Source organism: Hyperolius riggenbachi, chromosome 3, assembly GCF_040937935.1.
Source record: "Hyperolius riggenbachi isolate aHypRig1 chromosome 3, aHypRig1.pri, whole genome shotgun sequence".
Classification (NCBI taxonomy): domain Eukaryota; kingdom Metazoa; phylum Chordata; class Amphibia; order Anura; family Hyperoliidae; genus Hyperolius; species Hyperolius riggenbachi.
Window position 1 is genome coordinate 52,279,877 of NC_090648.1, and position 24,489 is coordinate 52,304,365.

At 42.9% G+C, this 24,489-nt stretch overlaps 1 protein-coding gene across 1 annotated transcript in view; it reads left to right on the plus strand.

Moving 5' to 3' along the window:
• Nucleotides 1-24,489, plus strand: part of LOC137562606 (A.superbus venom factor 1-like) — a 335,432-nt gene that overhangs the window by 287,928 nt on the left and 23,015 nt on the right. The window contains exons 32-35 of the mRNA XM_068274110.1: nt 2,370-2,421; nt 13,043-13,130; nt 15,108-15,197; nt 22,278-22,383. Of these exons, the coding sequence (XP_068130211.1) occupies nt 2,370-2,421; nt 13,043-13,130; nt 15,108-15,197; nt 22,278-22,383 (336 nt within the window). The remainder of the gene's footprint in view (nt 1-2,369; nt 2,422-13,042; nt 13,131-15,107; nt 15,198-22,277; nt 22,384-24,489) is intronic.

Here is a 24,489-nt window from a genome sequence, read left to right on the forward strand (position 1 = left end):
AATAAAAAGCATACCATTCTATTCATTTTGTTTTCCTGGGCCCCTCTGTGCTGTTTCTGCCACTCCCTGCTGCAATCCTGGCTTGTAATTGCCAGTTTTAGGCAGTGTTTACAAACAAAAGACATGGCTGTTATCAGCTTGTGATAGGCTGAGAGGAGCTCAGTCTGCGACTCATACACAGCCTAGAGGTGGCTTGAAGAGGGTGTGTATAACTTCTACCTATCACAGCAGAGCAGCACATTCCTGCCTGAGCCAACAAATCCGGCAAAGGAAAGATTAGATTATATAACAGAGATAATACAGCCACTGTGCAACTAGGAAAGGCTGCAGTAAGACAGACCACGTTAGAACAGGTATAGGAACTTAAAGGATAGAAGAAATAAGGCTGAAAATGTTGTTACAGAGTCTCTTTAAAAGGAATATGTCGCTCATTGACTTACATTATTTCCGGTGGTAACTCGCTGTTGACTTTGCGGTGCCTTGGTGGTGGATCAGGCACTTCTGGTGCAATGCGATGCAACAGGGTAAGTGTGCTGGGCCCCATTGCGTTACCCTGCGGTTAAACAGGGTAACGCAACGCTGACTTGTAATGCGAGTGTAAAAGGGGCTTAAAGGATAAGTGTAACTTTGCAAAGAAAGTAATAGCACTTGATGGAATCCATGATTTCAGTGTCAGGAGCTCTATAAAATGTAAAATTCCTATGTATGCATAAATATGAGATGTACACTTGTCCTGGATTCAATGCTCTATAACCTTTTTACTTCCTACGTAGCTGTCGCTCACAGCATGCATAATCATCTACCAACTCCGAACAGCTCACTGGCAGGTTTTATTTTCAAAGCCACCCAACGGTAGTGATATAGTCCTGCTACCAGAATAGTGTGCAGAAAGGGCTCATACACACTAGAGGCATTTTAGGCCTTTTTTCAAGCACAGGCGATTTTTAAAAATCCCCAAAACGCTTGTGCGTTGAATATCTTTCAGAAGGTTCATATCAGCGCGTTTCGTGCGCTGTGCATTCAGCAAAGCGGTGCCTGTACAATTTTTGAGGCTATTTTGCCTCAGTGGAAGGTATAGGCAAAGCGCAAAATGTGCACAAAATTGCTTTGTGCAGTGATTGCGTTCGCGTTTTTAAGAATAAATACATTGGGCCTGATTCACAAAGCGGTGCTAACTCATAGCATGGCCGTTTTCACGCGAATTTTTTGAGTTTGCGCGCAAACGATATCGATTTCCCACGGAAATTCGCGTTTGCACGCGAAACCATTATCGTTTCGCGTGAAAATTTGCGATCGCGCGCAATGCAAAATTCGCTAAGAGTTAGCACCGCTTTGTGAATCAGGCCCATTGTATTTTATTCTTTTCCAGTCAAAGAGTTCACTTCCTGACTTGCATCAGGGAGTGAAGAAACGCAATTGCTCTGAAAAAGCGCTTATTGATGCGCTTAACAAAAAACTCAGCGCCCACCTAAGCACCGGGAGGAGAAATAAAAAAACTTCTCAAAAAATGCCAAACGTGAATGCTAAAGCGAACAGAACACAATGTCAACGAGCCCTGAGTAAGTAGGCGGTCTGGCTGGTATGTGTGTGTATGTCCTTTCCAGTGAGTGCGGAATAAATATTGGCCATCTTTGATCCCCCGCGCTGCTTGTAAAGTGACACCACTCCAGTTGCTGCCTGCAGTCACCCCTGTTCAGATAGACAAATGTGGCCACTACCCAGGGTAAAAGACCACAACACAGGCTTAATCTTCCTTGCAACAGGGGGTTCAAAATGTTTTATTCCAAACACATTTGTTCATCAATACAACTTACATTTGAGGGTCCATGCACACTGGACCCTCCTTGCATCAATTCAATTTAAGGTATATGCACTAACAATTTGCCTAGTGCACCTTAACAGAAAACCTTTCGCAGGTACTAGAGATAATAGCCCATCTATCCTTCCCGAACCGGTTTCGGCGGTATGTCGTCATCAGGGGATGTATCCCTGATGACGGCATGCATCTTACAAATATATCTATCTGTTTCCACTGTGGATAGGATTGACCTCTGCCAGCTACTGTTATTGCTATTATTGTTGAGCGCTCAATTATTTCTACTTTTCAAGTACATCTTTGATCCCCCGCTGCTCCTCAACAAGCAATAAATAAGTTACTGCCAATCCCGATCAACTTAAGATTAATCATTTGACTGAAATCGTTCAACTGAGGCTTTCATTTTTACTTAATTTTAATTTGTTTTGACAATGAATTGCCTAGTTTAGGGCTGTGGGCACAATACTTTGTTATTTTTTTATTTATGTATTCTTAGAGAGCTCTGAATTGAAAAATATTTCAAAGTGTTTGACATTTTATTAACTTATTTTAGCCAAAGGACCAGAAGGGACCCATGGTACAGTTTCCCTCAACATTTGCTTCAGGTGAGTCACATTATCAGGGCCGTATTTGTACTTACCAGCCTGCAAGGCCCGCTGCCACCAACCACCCCTTGCCCCACAGCATTCTGTCCAACACCCTGACTACCGATCACAATGACCTGTGTGTATGTTTTCTTTCAGCTGACAAATGATTGAATTTTGTAACGATTGTGGAACTTTCTCCGTGATCAGCACACAACGCGTGCGCTGACACGGCGGAAATCCTCCACAAGCGTATATTTGCAGGCACCCAGCAAAAGGTGCTACGCACCTGTAGAGGGAAATTCCTGTCGGCAGATGGCGCTGGGGAGTGCAGAGGAACCAATCCTCTGTACCTTCACAAGTGCCAGACAGGAATTGTTCGAAGCGCAGAACGCAATCGCAAGAGAGGCGATTGTGAATGAGATTGAGCAAAGGGACAGGTTGTATGTGTGTGCGCCAATCCAGTCGCCACCCCGCGACCGCGCACACACAACAGCAGATATGAAATAGGAACGCGATCACGAGAGGTGCGATCGCCAGACGTGACACAAGGCAGATCAGAATAGAATACGAGGGTAGCAAAGGCACAGCAAATAATACAATAAGGAGATACGGAAAATAACAAACGCTAGCTAACCGCGAACACCGCACTCATTCGCAACAGTGCACGCAGTTATGCGCGGTCTCCACGTGATAAGCACAATAGAGACAAGCACGCCTAACTAACCATTGACAGACAAACATGAAACAGAGGACGCGAGCGCTTGCTTAACGGTTACCTCACCGAGCCTCCAGCAAGCGTAGCAGACAAGACAGACACACGAAAACAGGGACAAGCGAGAGATAGGATCCACAGCACTAGCGAAAAGTGGCTAGCGCGATCCAGGTACAGAGTAGCAAAACATAAGGATCCCCAGCGCTAGCGAAAAGTAGCTAGCGCGATCCCAGAAGACAGAACAGAAGGATCCCCAGCGCTAGCGAAAAGTAGCTAGCGCGATCCCAGGAGACAGAACAGAAGGATCCCTAGCGCTAGCGAAAAGTAGCTAGCGCGATCCCAGAAGACAGAACAGAAGGATCCCCAGCGCTAGCGAAAAGTAGCTAGCGCGATCCCAGGAGACAGAACAGAAGGATCCCCAGCGCTAGCAAAAAGTGGCTAGCGCGATCCCAGGAGACAGAACAGAAGAGATAGCTGGTAGCAACCGCTGCACCAGCTATACTCCAAGAACAGAGATCAGAACCATTTCCTGTCGACCATTTTTGGGACAGAACAATGGCAACAGGCAAGACAAGACAGAACAGGCAATACAGATAATACAACCTGACTGGGCTAGAAGGGGAGCCTAAAGCAACCCCCAGGAATTAACTATACTAGATAGCAATGGCTGACACTCCAGCAGTGTCCATCAGGAACAGACCATGGAAAGGAAATGACCAGCAAAGCCTTCTGGGAAACATAAAGCTCTTATAGTGTCAGTCATCAAAGAAGGCAGGTAGGGGATTTGCATAACGAATGTATGCAAATTCCCCAGCAAGAGAACAGACCAGAAACTTGCAATGGAAAGACAGGTCTCTGTTCCAGAGACCTGCAGCCCACAGACTAGAGGAATGGACAAACAGCTGTCTGCCTGTGCAGCCAGCTGAGCGGATCATCACAAATTTCCTGTAAGAGCAGTAAGTCCCTCAGTAATGAAATAACAAAGCAGTGTTCATCTCCCTCTCTGCTCTGCTGTAATCTGAGACCTGTTGCTCAGCTATCAGAAGGCATCAATTAGCTGATAAGAAAAATGTAACCCGTTACCCTCCATATGGAACTAAAATACTGTATAGGTTATTTTCAACATGCTGCTTCTTTTCTGTTTTGTAAAAGAACAGTTAATCTGTCTTCTGTTCTTCTACCTAATTAACATGGTCTGTTCTGTTACAATCTGGTAGCCAAATCCACTGCCGCTGACCCGATAACACTGCAATGCACCCATGAATATTGAAATGCTGCTTTTATTGCTATGCCTTCTTCAGTCTTAATGTTTTTACTGATGACTCTACTGCATGTGGCCTCTAATCTCTCCCCAAGTTCTGCCACATTTCTGCCTTTCTGCTTTTTCAGCACCCAAGGCCATGGCCTTTGTGGCCTTTTTATGTGTGTTTTATGGTAGAATGTTAAGGTAGAATGATTTCAGCCCAGGCACCACCAAGCTTGTGACCAGAAGTGAACACTAGTTTTATCCTCAGAGTTGTGTAACAGTGACCTTCTTACAGTGATACATAGTGACTTTCTTAAAGTGTGTCTGGATGAAGGTCCGAAAAATTCTGACTACACTAAGGCTGCATTAGGAGGCATTTCTAAGTTCAGTTTTCTCAGTGGCTCAACCCCACTTGCTCAAGAATGGTGTTTAATAGTACCCTTAATATAAAAACGCATTAGACTTAAAGAGAAGCTGTACTCTAAATTTCTTACAATAAAAAGCATACCATCCTTTTCATTATGTTCTCCTGGGCCCCTCTGTGCTGTTTCTGCCACTCCCTGCTGCAATACTGGCTTGTAATTGCCAGTTTTAGGCAGTGTTTACAATCAAAAGACATGGCTGCTAACAGCTTGTGATAGGCCCAGAGGAACTCAGTCTGTGACACATACAGAGCCTGCAGGGGGCATGGAGAGGGTGTGTATAGCTTCTCCCTATCACAAGCAGAGCAGCACATTCTTGCCTGAGCTGACAAAGCTGACAAAGGAAAGAAGATTAGATTAGATAACAGAGATATTACAGCTACTGTGCAACTAGAAAAGGCTGCAGTAAGACAGTCCACATTAGAACAGGTATAGGAACTTATAGGATAAAAGAAATAAGGCAGAACATTTTGTTACAGAGTCTCTTTATTAATGCAGGATGTGAGGGGGGAAGAGGTGTATCTGTGTTAATTGCTTACCTGCATGACTGTAATTAATTATAAAGGTGATTGCTCCACATAACCCCTACAAAAAGTGGCTGTGGTGTTTTGTTTTTTTTCAAAATTCTGCCAAACCTCTGTCTACCCCACCTGCATTGCTATGACTCACCCCCAGCTTAACAGCCATGGCCTAATTGGTGCCTGCCGAGCTGTGGGCGGGCCACGGAAACACAGGTGGGGGTGTTCGAACTGCATTCCTGAGGAGGGGATGGAGCATCAACTGTGTAATGAATTACAGACCAGTAGGCAAGTAATTAACCTTGAGAAAGAACTCCCCGTCTTGCAGCATTAAAGGGAATGTCCAAGCAAAATAAAAAAATGAGTTTCACTTACCTGGGGCTTCTACCAGCCCCATGCAGCCATCCTGTGCCCTCGTAGTCACTCACTGCTGCTCCAGTCCCCCGCTGGCAGCTTGTTGCACCACTAACGCGTAAAATGTATGTGTTAATGTTCCTGCACTAGCGGGAATGCGTAAAAATGTACGCAAGTGGCCTGCCGACCTCCGACGTCGGCAAGCTGCCAGCGGGGGACTGGAGCAGCAGTGAGTGACTACGAGGGCACAGGATGGCTGCATGGGGCTGGTAGAAGCCCCAGGTACTCTATGCCTGTGTCTGGATCCCATGGGAGGTGAGTAAAAATGCCCGCTGAGCTCCATTGCTCTGCATTGAGCTCCCGGCGGCTAGTCTGAGCATAGCTTGGGGTTACCGCCAGCGAGGTTAAATATCCTGGTTTCAGCATGAGAAACACCCCTCTTATCTATATATTGCTGAATATTGCTATCTAGCCCTGGCCTCCTAGTTATTCGTAGCCTAGGTTATGATGTCATGCAGCCTTCTCCCCTAGAGCATTGTGGGAGATCATCATGTAATCTGTACTGTGACTATAAATCATGGGGACTCCAAAAAAACTTTGATGAGGCCCCGTTAATGTTTACAACCATTCCCTTACCTCCCCTTGGTGACCTCACAGCATGGGGGAAGGGGCCATCTTGTGAGGGTCATAAAACAAGTGTGGACATCATAATCTCCACACCCATAACACTAGAAACCTAAACACCTGATTTGGAGTATCGGAGGGAGGGTAGGTTAGTAGTGCCCCCCCACACCCCACACACACACACACACACACACACACACACACACACCTCTGGCCCATCTGTGGCCCCTGTAGTTACACCCCTGCTTTGTGCTCACTTCACAAAGAAGGAAAAAAAAAAACATAATTCCACAGTGATTCTCCTTGCCAGCAGTAAAGATGCGGGCATCTCTGATAAGTTTAAAGCGGTATAAAACCCTGACATAATATTCAATAAAACATGTTTTCCTACTTTTTATATGTCATACGGTTATCATATTTGCATTTGTGCATAAGTATTATTATTCATTTAGAAATTATACGTTCCCAAAGTACCGTTTTTTTGCTTTGAGTTGCCTTTGCATTTTATTAACCACTTCGGTACCAGCAGCCTCTGCTCCCTTAAGGACCAGAGGCTGCTGGTACGCTAAAATGCCGAATTCCGATGAATCGCTGCAATAATCCGTTGCTCCCGCCGGTCACGCCGCTCTGTCCCCGCCGCAGGCTGCTTTCTCTGCCGTCTCTATGACGGTAGAGCGCTGTGCGCCGGTCAGGAGCCGCTTTCCCTGTCACTCAATGTAAGCCAATGGGATTGGCTTATAGTAATGACAGGGCCAGGAGCCAATGAAAACGTCTCCTGCCCGGCTCACAGTGCTCTGCCGTCATAGAGGCGGCAGGGCAGCACATTGCGACGGGTAGAAAACGGCGACAGCAGTGGGAACAGGCGGGGACGCGCGGTAAATGGGACGTAGAGCTTACGTCAGGTCAGAACCGCAGCGCCACCCGCCTGACGTAGATTTAAACTGCGTCAGTCCGCATTCGGTTAATAACTGGTTTTATTCATTATGTGTTGAAGGCAGACATGCTTTGACTCTGTCTGTGTCTACCAGCTCCTGCACAGTCAGAGAATGTGTCACATTCCTCACTTGATACATTTAAAGTGGACTGAAATTAAAAATACAAGATTTAAGAAAAAAAATCTATTTTCTAAATTATAATAATAAATAGCAGCCTTTTTTTCAGCTGCATGATGACAAATCTGTATATACAGTATAAAATCGGATGTGTGTTTGTGAATGTGTATGTGTGTATGTGCCGCGATCACGCAAAAACGCCTTTACCGATTTGAACGAAACTTGGCATGCAGATTCCTTACTACCTGAGATGATATGTTCTGGGGTCTCGCGTCCCCCCTGCACACCTGGGCGGAGCTACAAACAGCAAATCAGATTTCACCCATGCATGTCAATGGAAAAAATTTAAAAGGCTACCATTCTCACAGTAATCAAGCCAGAGTCCCCACACTTGGCGACCAAGGTTACAAATCCAGGAAAAGTGGGCGGAGCATAAAACAGCCAATCAAATTTCAGCCATTCATTTTTAATGGGAAAATGTAAACTGTAACCATTCTTACACTGTTAATCGCAGGGTTTTCAAACTTGCCACAGTTGGTCTCTGAGTGACTGGAATTAATATTTAGGAAAGTGGGTGGAGCCTACAACAGCCAACCAAAATTCACCTATTAATTTTCAAGGGGAATATTTAAACTGCTGCCATTCTTACACTGTTAATTGCACAGTTTTCAAACTTGCCACAGTTGGTCAGTGGGTGACTGGGGTTCAATCAATTCAATCAATTCAAGGGGCAGAACTACAAACAGCCAATCAGATTTCTTTGGTGGATAAACTGCTTCCATTCACACATTTTTTATGCCAGCAACCTGAAAGCTCACAAACTTGGTCATTGAGTGACTGTGTGTCAAGGTGACAAAAAGTGGGCGGAACCAAAAATAAATTTCGCTGGAAAAATTTAAACTGCAGCCATTCTTACACTGTTAATGGCAGGGTTCTCACACTTTGCACAGTTAGTCACGGGGTGACTGAGATTAATATTCAGGGGAGTGGGTGGAGCCTACAACAGCCAATCAAAATTCATCATATTGATTTTCAAGGGGAATATTTAATTTGCTGCCATTTTTACACGGTTAATGGCAGATGCCTCAAACTTAATACAGTCAGTCACTGGGTGACTGCGGTTCAAATTCTGGAAGGGGGTGGAGCCACAAAGAGACCATTAGATTTGTTTTATTTCTTTGGGAATATACAAATGATTGATATCAAGGACCCCAAAGCTCATAAACTTGGTCATTGAGTGACTGTATGTCAAGGTAAAAAAAGAGTGTGAGGAGCCAAAAACAACTAAATTTTGTACATGGAAAAATATAAACTGCAGCCATTCTTACACTGTTAATGCCAGGGTTCTCAAACTTGACACAGTTGGCCACTGGGTGACTGGGATTCATATTCAGAAAAGTGGGTGGAGCCTACAACAGCCAATCATAATTCACCTATTGATTTTCAAGGGGAATATTTACATTGCTGCCATTCTTACACTCTTACAGTAATAGCAAAGGCCTCAAACCTGGTACAGTGGGTCACTGGGTGACTGCTGTTCACATTTTGAAAAGGGGGCGGGGCCACAAACAGCCAATTAGATTTGTTTCATTTCAGTGAAACATCACAAACTTGGTCAGTGAGTGACTGTATGTCAAGGTTAGAAAAAGTGGGTGGAGCCAACAGCTACATTTTTTTACATGGGAAAAGATAAACTGCAGCCATTCTTACTCTGTTAATGGCAGGGTTCTCAGACTTCACACAGTTGGTCACTGGGATTTTTATTCAGGAAAGTGGGTGGAGCTTACCACAGCCAAACAAAGTCCACCTATTGATTTTCAAGAGTGATATTTACTTTGCTGCCATTCTTACACTGTTAATGGCAGAGGCCTCAAATCTAAGACAATCAGTCATTGGGTGATTGGGATTCAAATTCTGAAAAGGGGCAGGGCCATAAACAGCCAGATTTTTTTAATTTCAGTGGTAAAATGCAAATTATTGATGCAAAGGACCCCAAAGCTCATAAACTTGGTCATTGAGTGACTGTATATCAAGGTTAGAAACAGTGGGCGGAGCCAAAAACAACTAACTTTTTACATGAGAAAATGTAAACTGCAGCCACTGTTACACTGTTAATGGCAGGGTTTTTTAACTTGACACAGTTGGCCACTGGGTGACTGGGATTAATGATTAAAATTCACCTATTGATTTTCAAGGGGAATATTTAAACTGCTGCCATTCTGGGGCTGAGCCACAAACAGCCAATCAGATTTCTTTGTTTGATAAACTGCTTCCATTCACACAATTTTGATGCCAGGAACCTGAAAGTTTATAAACTTGGTCATTGAGTGACTGTGCGTCAAGGTTACAAAAAGTAGGCATAGACAAATACAAATTTCACTGGGAAAATGTAAACTGCAGCCATTTTACACTGTTAATGGCAGGATTCTCAAACATTGCACAGTTAGTCACTGGGTGAATGGGATTAATATTCAGAAAAGTTGGTGGAACCTACAACAGCCAATAAAAATTCACCTATTAATTTTAAAGGGGAATATTTAAACTGCTGCCATTCTTACACGGTTAATGGCAGAGGCTTCAAAGGTGCTACAGTCGGTCATTGGCTGACTGGGGTTCAAATTCAGAAAAGGGGTGGAGCTGCAAACAGCCAATCAGATTTGTTTCATTGGTCGCTGAGTATTTGTGTGTTAGGGTTAGAAAAAGGGGTCAGAGCCAACACCAGCCAATTACATACCCGGGCAACGCCGGGTTATCAGCTAGTATAAAATATTTTTTCCATTTATTGGAGGAACCCCTCCCTTCCTTTCATATTGCCAGGACAGAATCCGGCAGACTGTTGGAGTAGGAGGTATACGGCAAAGGAGGAATTGCTAATGGCTGCCACCTGTATAACCCTAGTTATGAAAACAGAAGGGTGAAAAGCATGCACTGAAATGCTCATAGGCTTGAAGGAGTGTTTATTTATCTTTGTATGTGTCAGAATCGTGCAACTAAATAGTTTGAATTAATAAAATTTTTGGTTTGGGTCCGCTTTAAGTAAACACAAGATAACATAATCTACACTTCGGATGCGTCCACATTTAGATCACTGAACTTTCCAGCTGTAATGATCCGCTCAGCTGGCTGCACGGGCAGACAGCTGTTTGACCATTCCTTAAGTCTGAGGGCTGCAGGTCTCTGGAAAAGAGAGACCTGTTTTTGCTTTGCAAGTTTCAGACCTGCTCTGCTGCTGAGGAATTTGCATATATTTGTTTGCAGATTGTCTAGCTGCCTCCTCTAAAGGCTGGCAGTATAAATACCATGTTCTCCCAGAATCCTTTGCTGGTCATTTGAATGGTTTGCTACTGCTAAACACTCCTACAGTGACAGCCCTGTCTGTTTGTTAAAGATTTTCTTAGAGTAATTCTTGGGACTGTACTAGGCATTCCCTCTAGTGCAGTCGGATTGTATTATCTGTTTTGCCTGTACTGTCTTTCTGTTGCGATTGTCCTGTCGCCAGCGGCGGTCGACAGGAAATCGTTCTGTCTGTCTGGGGGTGCTAACCAGAGCAGCGGTTACTACTGGTAGCCCCTTCTGTTTATCTGTCTGGATTGCATTAGCCCTAATTGTAGTGGCGGTGCTTCCTTCTGTGTCTCGATTGCCTTGTCGCCAGCGGCGGTCGACAGGGAATCGTTCTGTCTGTCTGGGAGTGTGGGCCAGAGCTGCGGTTGCTACTGGCTGCTCCATCTGTCTGGATTGCATTAGCCCTAATGGTAGTGGCAGTGCCTCCTTCTGTATCTCTGCCTTTGGGGTGTTAACCAGAGTAGCGGTTGCTACTGGTAGCCCCTTCTGTTTATCTGTCTGGATTGCACTTGCCCTAGTGGTAGTGGCAGTGCCTCCTTCTGTATCTTTGCCTTAGGGGTGCTAGCCAGAGCAGCGGTTGCTACTGGCAGCCCCACCTGTCTGTCTGTCTGTCTTGTCTGATACGAACGCTTGCTGTAGGCTCGGTGAGAAAACCGTTTAGCAAGCGTTCGCGTTCTCTGTTTCGTGTTTGTGTGTCATTGGTCAGTTAGGGTGGCACGCTTATCACTGGGCACCTAACGCGCGGTGATCGTGATGAAACGCGTTCGCTGTTGCGAATGAGTGCGGTGTTCGCGTTTAGCTAGCGTTTGTTATTTTCTTTATCTTCTCATTGTTGTTTGCTGTGCCTTTGCTAATCTCGTACTCTGCTCTGTTCTGCCTTCTGTCACTTCTGGCAATAGCATCTCTTGCGATTGCGTTCCCGCTTTTGTTTCTGCGGATGTGTGTTCACTGTCGCTGGGTGGCGACTAGATTGGGGAACACACATTTAGTCTGTCTCTGTGCTCTCTCTCTTAGAGGGCTATCGTGCCCTACTTTGCCTTATCTGTACAATTCCCATCTGGCATCTGTGGCCATGCAGAGGCTGTGCTCGTCTGCACTCCACAGCTCCACAGCTCCATCTGCTGGTGGGAATTGCCCTCTACCGGTGCATTGCACCTAACCAGTGTACTATCTAATTATACGCTTGTGGAGGATTTCCGCTGTGTCAGCGCGCATCTTGTGCGCTGACCACGGGAATAGAAACCCGCAATCGTTACACCAGCCCTGTCTGTAACCCTTTGAATGCTGGTCCAGTAAAACAAAAATGCTGGTTGTATATAATATGCTGTAAATATTTTTTTTAGAGCAAAGAAGAAATGCTGGGTTTTATTCCGCTTTAAGAATGTAAATTGGGATAAGGAAAGATTTTGCAATGGGTAAACATTGACTAATTTGCAAATTAATTTTGTAAAAACAAGCAATTTTATTTGTTTTATAGTTACTGAAGTTATATACTGTAAAGCAGGGGTGTCAAACTCAAATACAAAGTGGGCCGAAACTGTACACTGGAACCTAGTCGCGGGCCAACCTCAATGTTTACTGGCCTCTTTGCTCCCAGTTGTCTAACGGCCCCCATCAAACCCCTATAAAATTCCCTGGTGTCTAGTGTTCCTCCCTCCCCTATACAGTTTCCTGGTGTCTAGAGGCCCCCACCCTCCCCTATACCGCTCCCTAATATTTACTGCTTTAACCCCCCCTCCCCCATATGGCTCCCCTGGTGTTCTAATGCTTCACCTCTAATATAGCTTCCCTGGTGGTCTAGAGAGGGCCAAACATAATGCAAAACGGGGAAGCCACTTGAGGGCCAAGTTTAATGGCTCTGAGGGCCAGATTTGGCCCATGGGCCAGAGTTTGACATGTGTGCTGTAAAGTCAATAAATCACACAGTTAAAGAGGAACTCCAGTGAAAATGATGTAATAAAAAAGTGCTTCATTTTTACAATAATTATGTATGAATGATTTAGTCAGTGTTTGCTCATTGTAACATCTTTCCTATCCCTGATTTACATCCTGACATTTACCACATAGTGACATTTTTACTGCTGGCAGGTGATGTCACTGGAAGGAGATGCTGATTGCATTTTTGGCAGTTGGAAACAGCTGTTATTTCCCGAAATGCAACAAGGCTCCCACAGTGTAATGTCAGTACCTCAGTGCTGTGACACACTGTTGGAGGGGTTTCACCACAACATCAGTCATGCAGAGCCCCTTTGATCCGTTTGATAAAAAGAAAAGCTGTCTCATGGGAAAGGGGGTATCAGCTACTGATTGGGATGAAGTTCAATTCTTGGTTACGGTTTCTCTTTAAGTCAAGTTACTTTGCCTTGCAGACATCTAAAATCTCAGGACTCTGGCATGGCCTTGGTTATGGTATCGATGATGACTGGCTTTGCAGCAGACATTAATGACCTGAACAAGGTAAGGCCTTTGACCAGGAAGTCAAATTATCCAATATCAGTGGCTCACTGGAAGCTTGTGGCCATTTAATCAAAATGTATAATTGTTATTATACCAGATTCATGTAATTAAATCTTGGCATACACTGTTTGTAGCGGATCAGGTAAATTATCAATAGTTCCCTGATGTGAGTGGTTTACCTCCTTTCCTATCACCTTGTGCCTTTAGATATCTAATCAGATTTCAACTGAAATCTGTTAGTAGGAGCTAGCCAAATGAGTCAGGATTACTTTAGGTTTTCAAGATTTAGTCACTGTTTGCCCATTGTAAAATCTTTTAAATCCCTTATTTACATTCTGCCATTTATCACATGGTAAAATTTTTTCTGCTGGCAGGTGATGTAGCTGCTGCTTGCTGTTTTGGCAGTTGGAAACAGCTGTAAACAGCTATTTCCCACAATGCAACAAGGTTCACAGACAGGAAACTGCCAGGAGTACCATGGTCCTCAGAGTTTCTTGTGGGAGGGGTTTCACCACAATATCAGCCATACAGAGCTGCCTGATGATCCGTTTGTGAAAAGGAATAGATTTCTCATGTGAAAGGGGGTATCGGCTACTGATTGGGATGAAGTTCAACTCTTGGTCACGGTTTCTCTTTAAGTGCAGCCAATCATTCCTCCAGGCCCCAAGTTCAGCAATTATTTACTCTCCTTTCCAGCAGCCCCGTACTCTTGCCCCCCCCCCCCTTCTTTCTTAATTGTTGTGACCAGGACTTTCAGACCTGTGCTTTCTTGGCATTTCCTTTTATTAAGAAAGTGTCCCTTACCGCTGGATAAATTGCTGCAAATGGGAATGTCACTATTAATAGTACACACATTACTCAGTGCGCTCATTGTTGCATGTGACTCGTGTATAAGTCGACCCCTATACTTTTATGAAATGAGTCAGACCTAAATTTCTAGACTTATACTCGAGTGTATATATATATATACAGTGAAGGAGCACCGGTGCAAAATGGAAATAAGGTGTGTCCAAACCCATGGACCCAGTACCAGAGACCAGTCCATGAACAATCCGATGTGGCTGTCACCACACATGAGTAAAAAAATCTCTTTATTTAAACATCATTAATATGACATTATTTCAGATATAAAAGTGAAAAATAAAGGCCATATACAGGTACATACTGTACATATGTATCTTGGCACTAACATAAGATTACTTATGATTAGTGTGAATTTGTGAATATATGCTCAGAATAGGTTAGAATTTTGCTTAGACATTCTGCTTTTTCACTTAGAATTTTCACTTTCATGTCCCTTGGCTCTGTACACATTTTCCACTACTTGTGTGAAAAAAAAAATTGTTTAAAGCATCACACAGTTGAAATTTCATATATCAGAAAAGTCAGCAAAAAAATCAGTGAAAATCAGAATTCCAAATAACTTAAAATCCAAGCACTCATTCCTAGTCCTTCAAGGACACCTGAAGTGATATGTGACATGATGAGATAGACATGTGTATGTACAGTGCCAAGTGCACTAATAATAATTCCTTTTTTTTAATCTGCCTGAAAGAATTATACATCAAATATGCAAGTGACAGTTTCTGTCTAGGTTGGGACTGGGTCGGACTATAGCGTGACCCTTACTGATAAGGAATTACAGCCATAAAACACTTTCCTAGCAGAAAATGCCTCCTGAAAGCAGGGAAGAGATAGAACAGGCTAACAGTTCATAGATTTTAGCTCTGGCATACTTCAATTAATGTGTCATTGAGAAGGAGACAATGGACTCGTAAAAACGTAAAAAGTAGATTTAAATATAAAATAAAACTGTGGGGTACCAAAAAAAAGGTAATTTTTAGGAGGAGGAGGATAGATACAATTGTTTATCTCATCAGTTTATCTTCACCTCATGTTTCCTTCAATTACTGTTATAAAAATGTATTATTATTTTGATTGTTGCATTTTACAAAAAATATCCCATCATTTCTGCAGCTTAAACAAGGAAAGGACAAATATATCTCTGATTTTGAGATCAACAAAGGAACATTTGACAAGAGCACACTTGTTCTCTACTTTGACAAGGTAAGAAAATATATTTATTATTTATATATATCTATATATATAAAATCGGATGTATGTGTGTGTGTGTGTGTATATGTATGTGTGTATGTGCCGCGATCACGCAAAAACGGCTTGACCGATTTGAACGAAACTTGGTACACAGATCCCTTACTACCTGGGATGATATGTTCTGGGGGTCTCGCGGCCCCCCTGCACACCTGGGCGGAGCTACAAACAGCAAATCAGATTCCACCCATTCAAGTCAATGGAAAAAATGTAAAAGCCTGCCATTCTCACAGTAATCAAGCCAGAGTCCCCACACTTGGCACAGTTGGTCACTTGGTGACCAAGGTTACAAATCCATGAAAAGTGGGCGGAGCATAAAACAGCCAATCAAATTTCAGCCGTTCATTTTAAATGGGAAAATGTAAACTGCAGCCATTCTTAGACTGTTAATCACAGGGTTCTCAAACTTGCCACACTTGGTCACTGGGCGAATGCAATTAAGATTCAAGAAAATGGGTGGAGCCTAGAACAGCCAATCAAAATTCACCTATTGATTTTCAAGGGGAATATTTAAACTGCTGCTATTCTTACTCTGTTAATGGCAGAGGCTTCAAACTTGCTACAGTGGGTCATTGGGTGACTGGGGTCAAAATTCACTAAAGGGGCGTGGCCACATACAGCCAATCAGATTTCCTTGGTGGATAAACTGCTTCCATTCACACATTTTTGATTCCAGGAACCTGAAAGCTCACAAACTTGGTCATTGAGTGACTGTGTGTCAAGGTTACAAAAAGTGGGCGGAGCCAAAACAACTTTTACTGGGAAAATATAAACTGCAGCCATTCTTACACCGTTAATGGCAGGGTTCTCAAACTTTGCACAGTTGGTCATTGGGTGACAGATAAAGATTTTGGAAGGTGGGTGGAGCCTACAACAGCCAATAAAAATTCACCTTTTGATTTTCAAAGGGAATATCTCATCTGCTACCATTCTCTTATACTGGTAAAAGCAGATGCCTCAAACCTGGTACAGTTGGTCACTGGGTGACTAGGGTCAAAATTCAGGAAGGGGGCGGAGCCACAAACAGCCAGATTAGTTCATTTTTCAATGGGAATATACAAAGTATTGATACCAAGGACCCCAAAGCTGATAAACTTGATAATTGAGTGACTGTATGTCAAGGTTAGAAAAAGTGGGCGGTGCCAACAACTTCATTTTTTTACATTGTAGGGTTCCCAAACTTTTACACAATTGGCCACTGGGTGACTGGGATGAATATTCAGAAATGTGGGTGGAGCCTACAACAGCCAATCAAAATGTACCTATTGATTTTCAAAGGGGAATATTCACATTGCTACCATTCTTACACTGTTAGTGGCAGAGGCCTCAAACCTGACACAGTCAGTCATTGGGTGACTGGGGTCCAAATTCACTAAAGGGGTGGAGCCACAAACAGACAATTAGATTTGTTAGATTGATTTCAGCCATTCTGTTATTGGCAGGGTTCTCAAACGTGACACAGTTGGCCACTGGGTGACTGGGACTAATATTCAGAAAAGTGGGTGGAGCCTACAGCAGCCAATCAAAATTCACCTTTTGATTTTCAAGGGGAATATTTACATTGCTGCCATTCATGCACTCTTAATGGCAGAGGCCTAACATCTGCTACAGTCAGTCACTGGGAGACTGGAGTTCAAATTCTGAAGGGAGCGGGCCAAAAACAGCCAATTAGATTTGTTTAATTTCAAAGGTAAAATGCAACTTATTGATGCCAAAGACCCCAAAGCTCATAAACTTGGTCATTAAGTGACTGTATGACAAGATTAGAAACAGTGGGCAGAGCCAAAAACAACTAACTTTTTACATGGGGAAATGTAAACTGCAGCTTTTCTTATACTGTTAATGGCAGGGTTCTCAAGCTTCACACAGTTGGTCACTGGGAGACTAGGATTAATATTCGGAAAAGTAGGTGGAGCCTACAAGAGCCAATCAAAATTCACTTATTGATTTTCAAGGGGAATATTGAAACTGCAGCCATTCTCACACTGTTAATAGCAGAGGCCTCAAACCTGCTACAGTCGGTCGTTAAGTGTTTGGGGTTCAAATTCAGTAAAGAGGCAGAGCCAAAAACAGCCAGATTTCTTTGCTGGATAAACTGCTTCCATTAGCACAATTTTGATGCCGGGAACCCAAAAGCTCACAAACTTGGTCATTGAGTAGTCATGGTGTGTCAAGGTTACAAAAAGTGGGTGGAGTTCAAAACAGATTTTTCTGGGAAATTGTAAACTGCAGCCCTTCTTCACTGTTAATGGCAGGGTTCTCAATCTTAGCATAGCTGGTTACAGGGTGACTGGGATTAATATTCAGAAAAGTGGGTGGAGCCTAAAAATGCCAATCAAAAATCACGTCACTTTTCAAGGAGAATATTATAATTGCTGCCATTCTTGCACTGTTAATGGCACAAGCCTCAAACCTGGTACAGTTGTTCATTGGGTCACTGAGGTTCAAATTCAGAAAAGGGGACAGAGCCACAAACAGTGAATCAGATTTGTTTCATTTCGTGGGAAAATACAAATTATTGATGCCAAGGACCCAAAAACACAAAAACTCACAAACTTGGGCATTAAATAGTGACTTTGTGTCCAAGTTACAAAAAGTGGGCGGAGCCAAAAACAAATTTCACTGGGAAAGTGTAAACTGCAGCCCTTCTTACACTGTTTATTTCAGGGTTCCCAGATGGTCACTGAGTGACTGAGATTAATATTTAGGGAAGTGGGTGGAGCCTATAATAGCCAATCAAAATTCACCTGTTGATTTTCAAGTGGAATATTTAAATTGCTGCCATTTTTACACTGTTAATAGCAGATGCCTCAAACCTGCTACAGTTGGTCATTGGGTGACTGGGGTTCAAATGCTGGAGAGGGATGAAGCCACAAACAGCCTATCTGATTTGTTTAATTTCTATGGGAATATACAAATTATTGATGCCAAGGACCCCAAAGCTCACAAACTTGGTCATTGAGTGTTTGTGTGTTAGGGTTAGACAGTGGGCGGAGCCAACACCAGTCAAATACATACCCGGGCAACGCCGGGTCATCAGTGGGTGGAGACAAATACAAATTTCACTGGGAAAATGTAAACTGCAGCCATTCTGTTAATGGCAGGGTCTTTAAACTTTGCACAGTTGGTCACTGGGTGACTGGGATTAATATTCAGAAAAGTGGGTGGAGCCTACAAAAGTGAATCAAACTTCACCTGTTGCTTTTCAAGGGGAATATTTAATTGGTACCATTCTTGAACTGTTAATGGCACAGGCCTCAAACCTGGTACAGTTGGTTATTGGGTGACTGGGGTTCAAATTCAGAAAAGGGGGTGGAGCCACTCACACCCAATCAGATTTGTTTCATTTCAATGCAGATTATTGATACCAAAGACCGCAAAGCTCACAAACGTGGTCAGTGAGTAATTGTGTGTTAGGGTTAGAAAAATTAGGCGGAGCCAACACCAGCCAAATACATTCCAAGGGCAACGCTGGGCAATCAGCTAGTATATATATATATATATATATATCACTTTTTTTTTTGCGTGTGTGACCTTTTAATCGAAAATACCGTATATTCCGGTGTATTAGACGACTGGACGTATAAGACGACCCCCCAACTTTCCCAGTTAAAATGTAGAGTTTGGGATATACTCGCTGTATAAGACTACCCCTCTCCCAACGCACACCAAATAAAAATAAAAATAAAAATCATATACTGGTGCTGTACTGTATTTGGTACCCAGTATATAGGCGATTAACTGGTTGCATTGGTCAGCTCTCCCTCTCCCTGGTCAGCTCTCCTGGTCTCCCTGTTTATCAGAGCAGTATGGAAGAATAAATCGTGCTGTGCCACAAGACACGCCTCTTTCACCTGTCTGGCCCGCCCTTGTATCCTATTCACCTCCTTCTCTGCCTCTCAGATCTCACACATGTGCGCCTGCGCCGCTTCACTACAGTCCTCAGCAGCGAGATCTGAGAGGTGGTAACAGGATAGGGTGTATCACCCGAGCATCAATGACACCCGGTGTATAAGACGACCCCTGACTTTGCAGAAGATTTTCAAGGGTTAAAAAGTAGTCTTATACACCAGAATATACAGTAACTGAATACTTAAAGAAGATCAGAGGGGGAAGCCTCTGGATTCTATCGAGGCTTTCCTGTCCTCCTCCGTCCTGCGGCAGCAGCAATAGAGTTCCCCGAGCGGCAGGCATGTAAATATTTACAATCCCGGCTCGAGCGCAGATGTAGTAGCGGCTCTCGGCTCAGAAATAGGTGGAAATAGCCAATCACAGCTGGGTCCGCTCTACTGCACAGGCGCAAGTCTCCTGTGTCTGCGCAGTAGAGGAGGCCCAACTGAGATTGTCTATTTCCACCTATTTCCGAGCAGAGAGCCGCAACAGCGCCCCCGCTGGAACAGGGAAAGGTAAATATTGCACAGCCTGACAAATTGTCGGCTGTGCATTCAATGGGCTGCAGCAACACCACCGTGGGACACAGGAGGACGGGGGAAGCCTTGATAGGATCCAGAGGGTTCCCCCTCTCAAGATGAGTCCCCTACCAGGGGAACTTTTTTTTTTATTACATAGTCTCTTTAAAAAAAAACAGGTGAGGTTCTGATTCAATTTAGAAATGTAGGGGATCCCAGGGATGAGCAGAAACTACGCCAGTGCGAATTTACGCATCGTAGTTCGCATCTACGCATCGTAGTTCATAGGCGAAGTTTCAAACCTACGCTTACGAATTTACGCGTAGCGAAGTACCGCTACGCATAGCTTACGCCCACTATGCGTAGTTAACATGGGTATTGCGTAGTGAACTACGAATGCGTTACTCGCGGCTAATTTTCCGCATGCGATTGTATGCATACAAATTTATGCATTGGAAAGGGGAATGTACGCATAGAAGGGTTCCCAGTATATGCATTTATAAAGAAATTAATACGTACAATTTTCTGCATACGGGCATAAGTATCCGCATACACTACGCTTCGCACTACGCATAATTGCGTATTTTAACGCGTATTCTACGAAATGTATATGAAGCTAATATTTGTTTTCAAAGGCGTAGTTTGGCGAAGCGTAATTGCGTAAAACTACGCGTATTTCCAGCGTAGAGAAGTTGGCTGACTACGACCATCCCTGGGGGATCCTCAATTTCACTTGCAAATTCTGATCTTTTTCTCATTAAGGTGAATGAAAGTACGGTAGTTGACACCATGGCAAACTGTTCCGGAACAAACTATAAAATTATGACATTTGGAAATACTTCTGTTAACAGTAGAGTCCTTACAATTGGAGTCTGCAAAAGACAGGAAATAGTTGAATCAAATACCACCTAGAGTTGAGTAGGAACCCATGACTAGGGATGGCCAATACGATTTAAATAATTGCAAGTTAATGCACATTTACACATGTAAACATGCCCCAGTTGGATGAAGACATTTTTGAACTGCTTGAATTTGCATAACAATATTTAATAATTCATCATCAACTATTTGTATCTTATTTACCATTCCTACCCATGACATATGAAAATTCTACTTGCTCGGAGATCCTGAGTCTGGAATCCACCAGAACTATAATAAAACATGTTCCCATGGCATATGGAGATAGTCAAGTAGCAATGAATGGCAGGAAGAAATCCTGCTTGTACTCTTCAGGAATTATTTGGAACCTGGAGGCCACAAGAGACAGATTATAGTAGGATCTCAATGGCACATGGAGATACTGGTGGTACTGATATAGGAGAGATCTTCAAATAGCAGTCCATTGAAACAGAAGAGGGCAGGGGATCCTATGGCACATGGAAATTCTATAACTCTGATTAGAGGTGTTCAGATTGGAATACATCAGAGGCAGAACTGAGTAGGACCTCATGGAATTTACGATGTCTCCCCATCACCAGAGTCTGCTTTATGTCATGTTGAGGATTCTATTGATCTTATCAATTTACCCAGGATGCCTGGGAAAGCCTCCTCAGTAACAGTTAAGGCATCTAATTACATTTATGTTTGCTAAAGAATGTTTCTCCCCTGTATGTCAGTGTATATAAGCTGTGTTTTTCAGTTCTGGTCAGGAACCAGTCCGACGAAGGCTTTTTATAAGTCGAAAGCTCACTGTTTATCCATCTCTAAGTTAGCCAATAAATGGTATCATCCTGATTCAAAACTTCTTGCTTTTACTCATGGCTAACACGGTACAACACTCTACTGCTTCTACTCCTGGTAAATGGAGAGACTGTGGTAACTCAAGATAAAAGATCTTCAGACTGGTATCTGTCACGAACAGTATAGGGTAAGACTCCATGACACATCTAGACATGGGAATTAAAGACCCATGACACATGATGATTCTCAAGAGCCGCTCCAACACTATGGGACTCCCTACCTCCACCCATTAGGGCAGCCCCATCCTTCAACACCTTCAAGAAGGCCCTCAAAACTCACCTTTTCACTCTGGCCTACCACCGCAATTGCTCTAAACCCACAGCTGAACTCTGGTCCCCTACCTCTCGTGTCCCTACCTCTCTCTGTAGATTGTAAGCCTTTGGGCAGGTTCCTCCTCCTTTTGTGTCCTACCTGATCATGCACCTCCATTACTGTGAACCCATGCTATGCATCTGAGTGAACCTAACTTGCCTAATCTCCATGCTCCATCCAGTGACTGACTAAGCATTACCTTGTACTCATACCGTGCTGTGTGATCTGGTTTTCTTGTATTCCTGTATTGTCATATTGCTGTTTGTCACCCCTAAATATTGTCTGTAACCTAAATGAATGTCCAGCGCTGCGTAATATGTTGGTGCTTTACAAATACAATAAATAATAATAATAAAGTGTAGAAGGAGGAGAAATCCCAAGGCTAGAGTACTGCAGCTGATTCATCACAACGCATTTACAGATCTACCCGTTTTTGGTGAGCTGACCCTGTTTAGTTTATGGAGTGTTCCAGGATTCACTGTATTAATGGACTGATGTTTTCTTGCTTCTCTAGACTCTAACTCATATTTTATTAACTCATATTTCATTAACTCATATTTCATTGCATATTTAGATATCTCACAGTGAGGATGAATGTGTGAAGTTCAACATGCATCAGTATTTCAATGTGGGTCTCATCCAACCTGGATCTGTCACAGTACATGACTACTATTCGCCGGGTAAGAACTGATGATCAGATCTCGTTACTGATACATTAAAGCGGACCTAAACCCAGAACTTCCTCTCGTTTGTAAAAGATAAGCAACAGCATAGTAACCTTTAAATAAAAACATTTACTTGTTACAACTTACAGAACACCTGCAATAAATCTGCAATGTGTACTTCCTGGTTTCATGGGAGCACAGAAAAAGTTAACCTCCTGTGTTTACGTATTAGCACATAACTCGGCACACCCCCAGCACAGAGCTGACAGCTCAAATTACACTTGTGATTACTTGCAGAGATGGAAGTATTAGACAGGCTGTTCTCTATAAATACACACAGGGTGGACTTCTCTGCGTTTTCCTATCTCCTGTGCAAGAGTTTAGGTCCGCTTTAAGTAGGACATTTTTGATATGTGACGATGGGAACATTTCATCACATTTATGTCACAGTTTGCATCAGGCGGTCAGCCAAGAGCAGCAAATACAGAAAAGGAAAAAACTTTGAATAAAATCTTTGGGAGAAAAAGGAATCTATTCTCAGTAGTCATGAATTCCTATCACTTCAACCCCTCAGACCAATTTGTTACTACCCTGCCCCCCCCCCCCCCCCCCAAATAAGCACAGTACAAAGGAACAGTGCTGTGGGTTAGGAACAGGACATATTCTGTTCATGCCTTCATTACATCCCCACTGGACTACTGTAATGCTCTCTACACCAGCCTTTTCAAAAAAAGGACTTGCACCGCCTACAGCTGATACAGAATACTGCTGCCAGTGCCAGACTGTTAACCAACCAACTCTGTCACTGCCACATAAGATAACACCCAGTCTTGCACTCACTTCACTGGCTACCTATAAAATAGAGAGTCCTATTCAAGATCGGCCTACTGACATTTAAATCACTACATAATCTGGGCTCTGGACACATGAAAGAAATGTAACAGCTACGTAGCAATCCCTGCAATCTCAGATCCACAGGTTCTAATAATCTAGTCATACCTAGAGTCCACCTGGAAACTTTTGGTCCCAGAGCCTTCTGTCATGCTGCCCCTACGTTTTGGAACTCCTTACCTCAACAGATCAGGACAGCTCCATCCCTGGACGTGTTTAAATCCAGGATGAAAACCCACCTGTTCAGTTTGGCATTTGCAGAAATATAACTTTTGTTGTGTGAATACTTCATCCTACTACCAATTACTGAATCTGAGAGAGCCTAAGCGCTTTGAGTCCTATGGGAGAAAAGCACTATAGAAATGTTATTGTTATTTTTGGGAAAACACAGATAGGGATGAACAAACAGATTTTGCTGAATTCGGAATTCTGACTTTCAGAAAATCAGAATTTAAAAAAAAAAAATCAATTTTTAAATAAATAGAATTTCTACACGCTTATTTCTAACGTTATGTGAGATGCTATTTATGTATCACATGATTGGTTTTTCACATAAATTGTGAAAATGTTTACTGAACATGAGTAGGAAAATTCTAAGCGAAAATCTGAAAATTCTTTCCATAAATGTGAAAATTTGAAATTAAATTGTAACAAATTGTGAACCTAATTTTGCAAATCCGCACCAACCGTAATAGATCTTATGGTTCATTCGAAAATATATTCACAAAAACGTAAATTTTTGCAATTCAAACTGACAATTCACAAAATTAACATTTTCCTGAGGCTGGAAACACACTTAGCAGAAACGTTTTTATATGCATTTAAAAAAAAAATGTTTTCTGATGTATTTCTGCTTCCTGTTATCCTCCTAGTGATTTGCATAAAACGCATGGAAAACCCAAATGCGTTTAAACGCACACAAAACACAAGAAAAACGCATATGAGGAAAAAACGCAAACGCACAAAAAAACACACTTCAAATGCAAAAATACACATGACCGAAAACGTGACCTTTCACGCACTGACAAGTGTGCACCCAGCCTGAAAAATGTTGACATTTTGTCAGATTTGGAATTTGGCAATTTCCAGCATCCTTTGTTACTTTTTCCAGCCCCCACCATTATTATTCCAGTAGTGAAATATTCTTATGTTCTTTCTTCTACAGTGTTAAATAAAGAATTGAAAGAAAATAAATACTTGCTTATTCTGACTGCGTCTTCGTAAGTGATT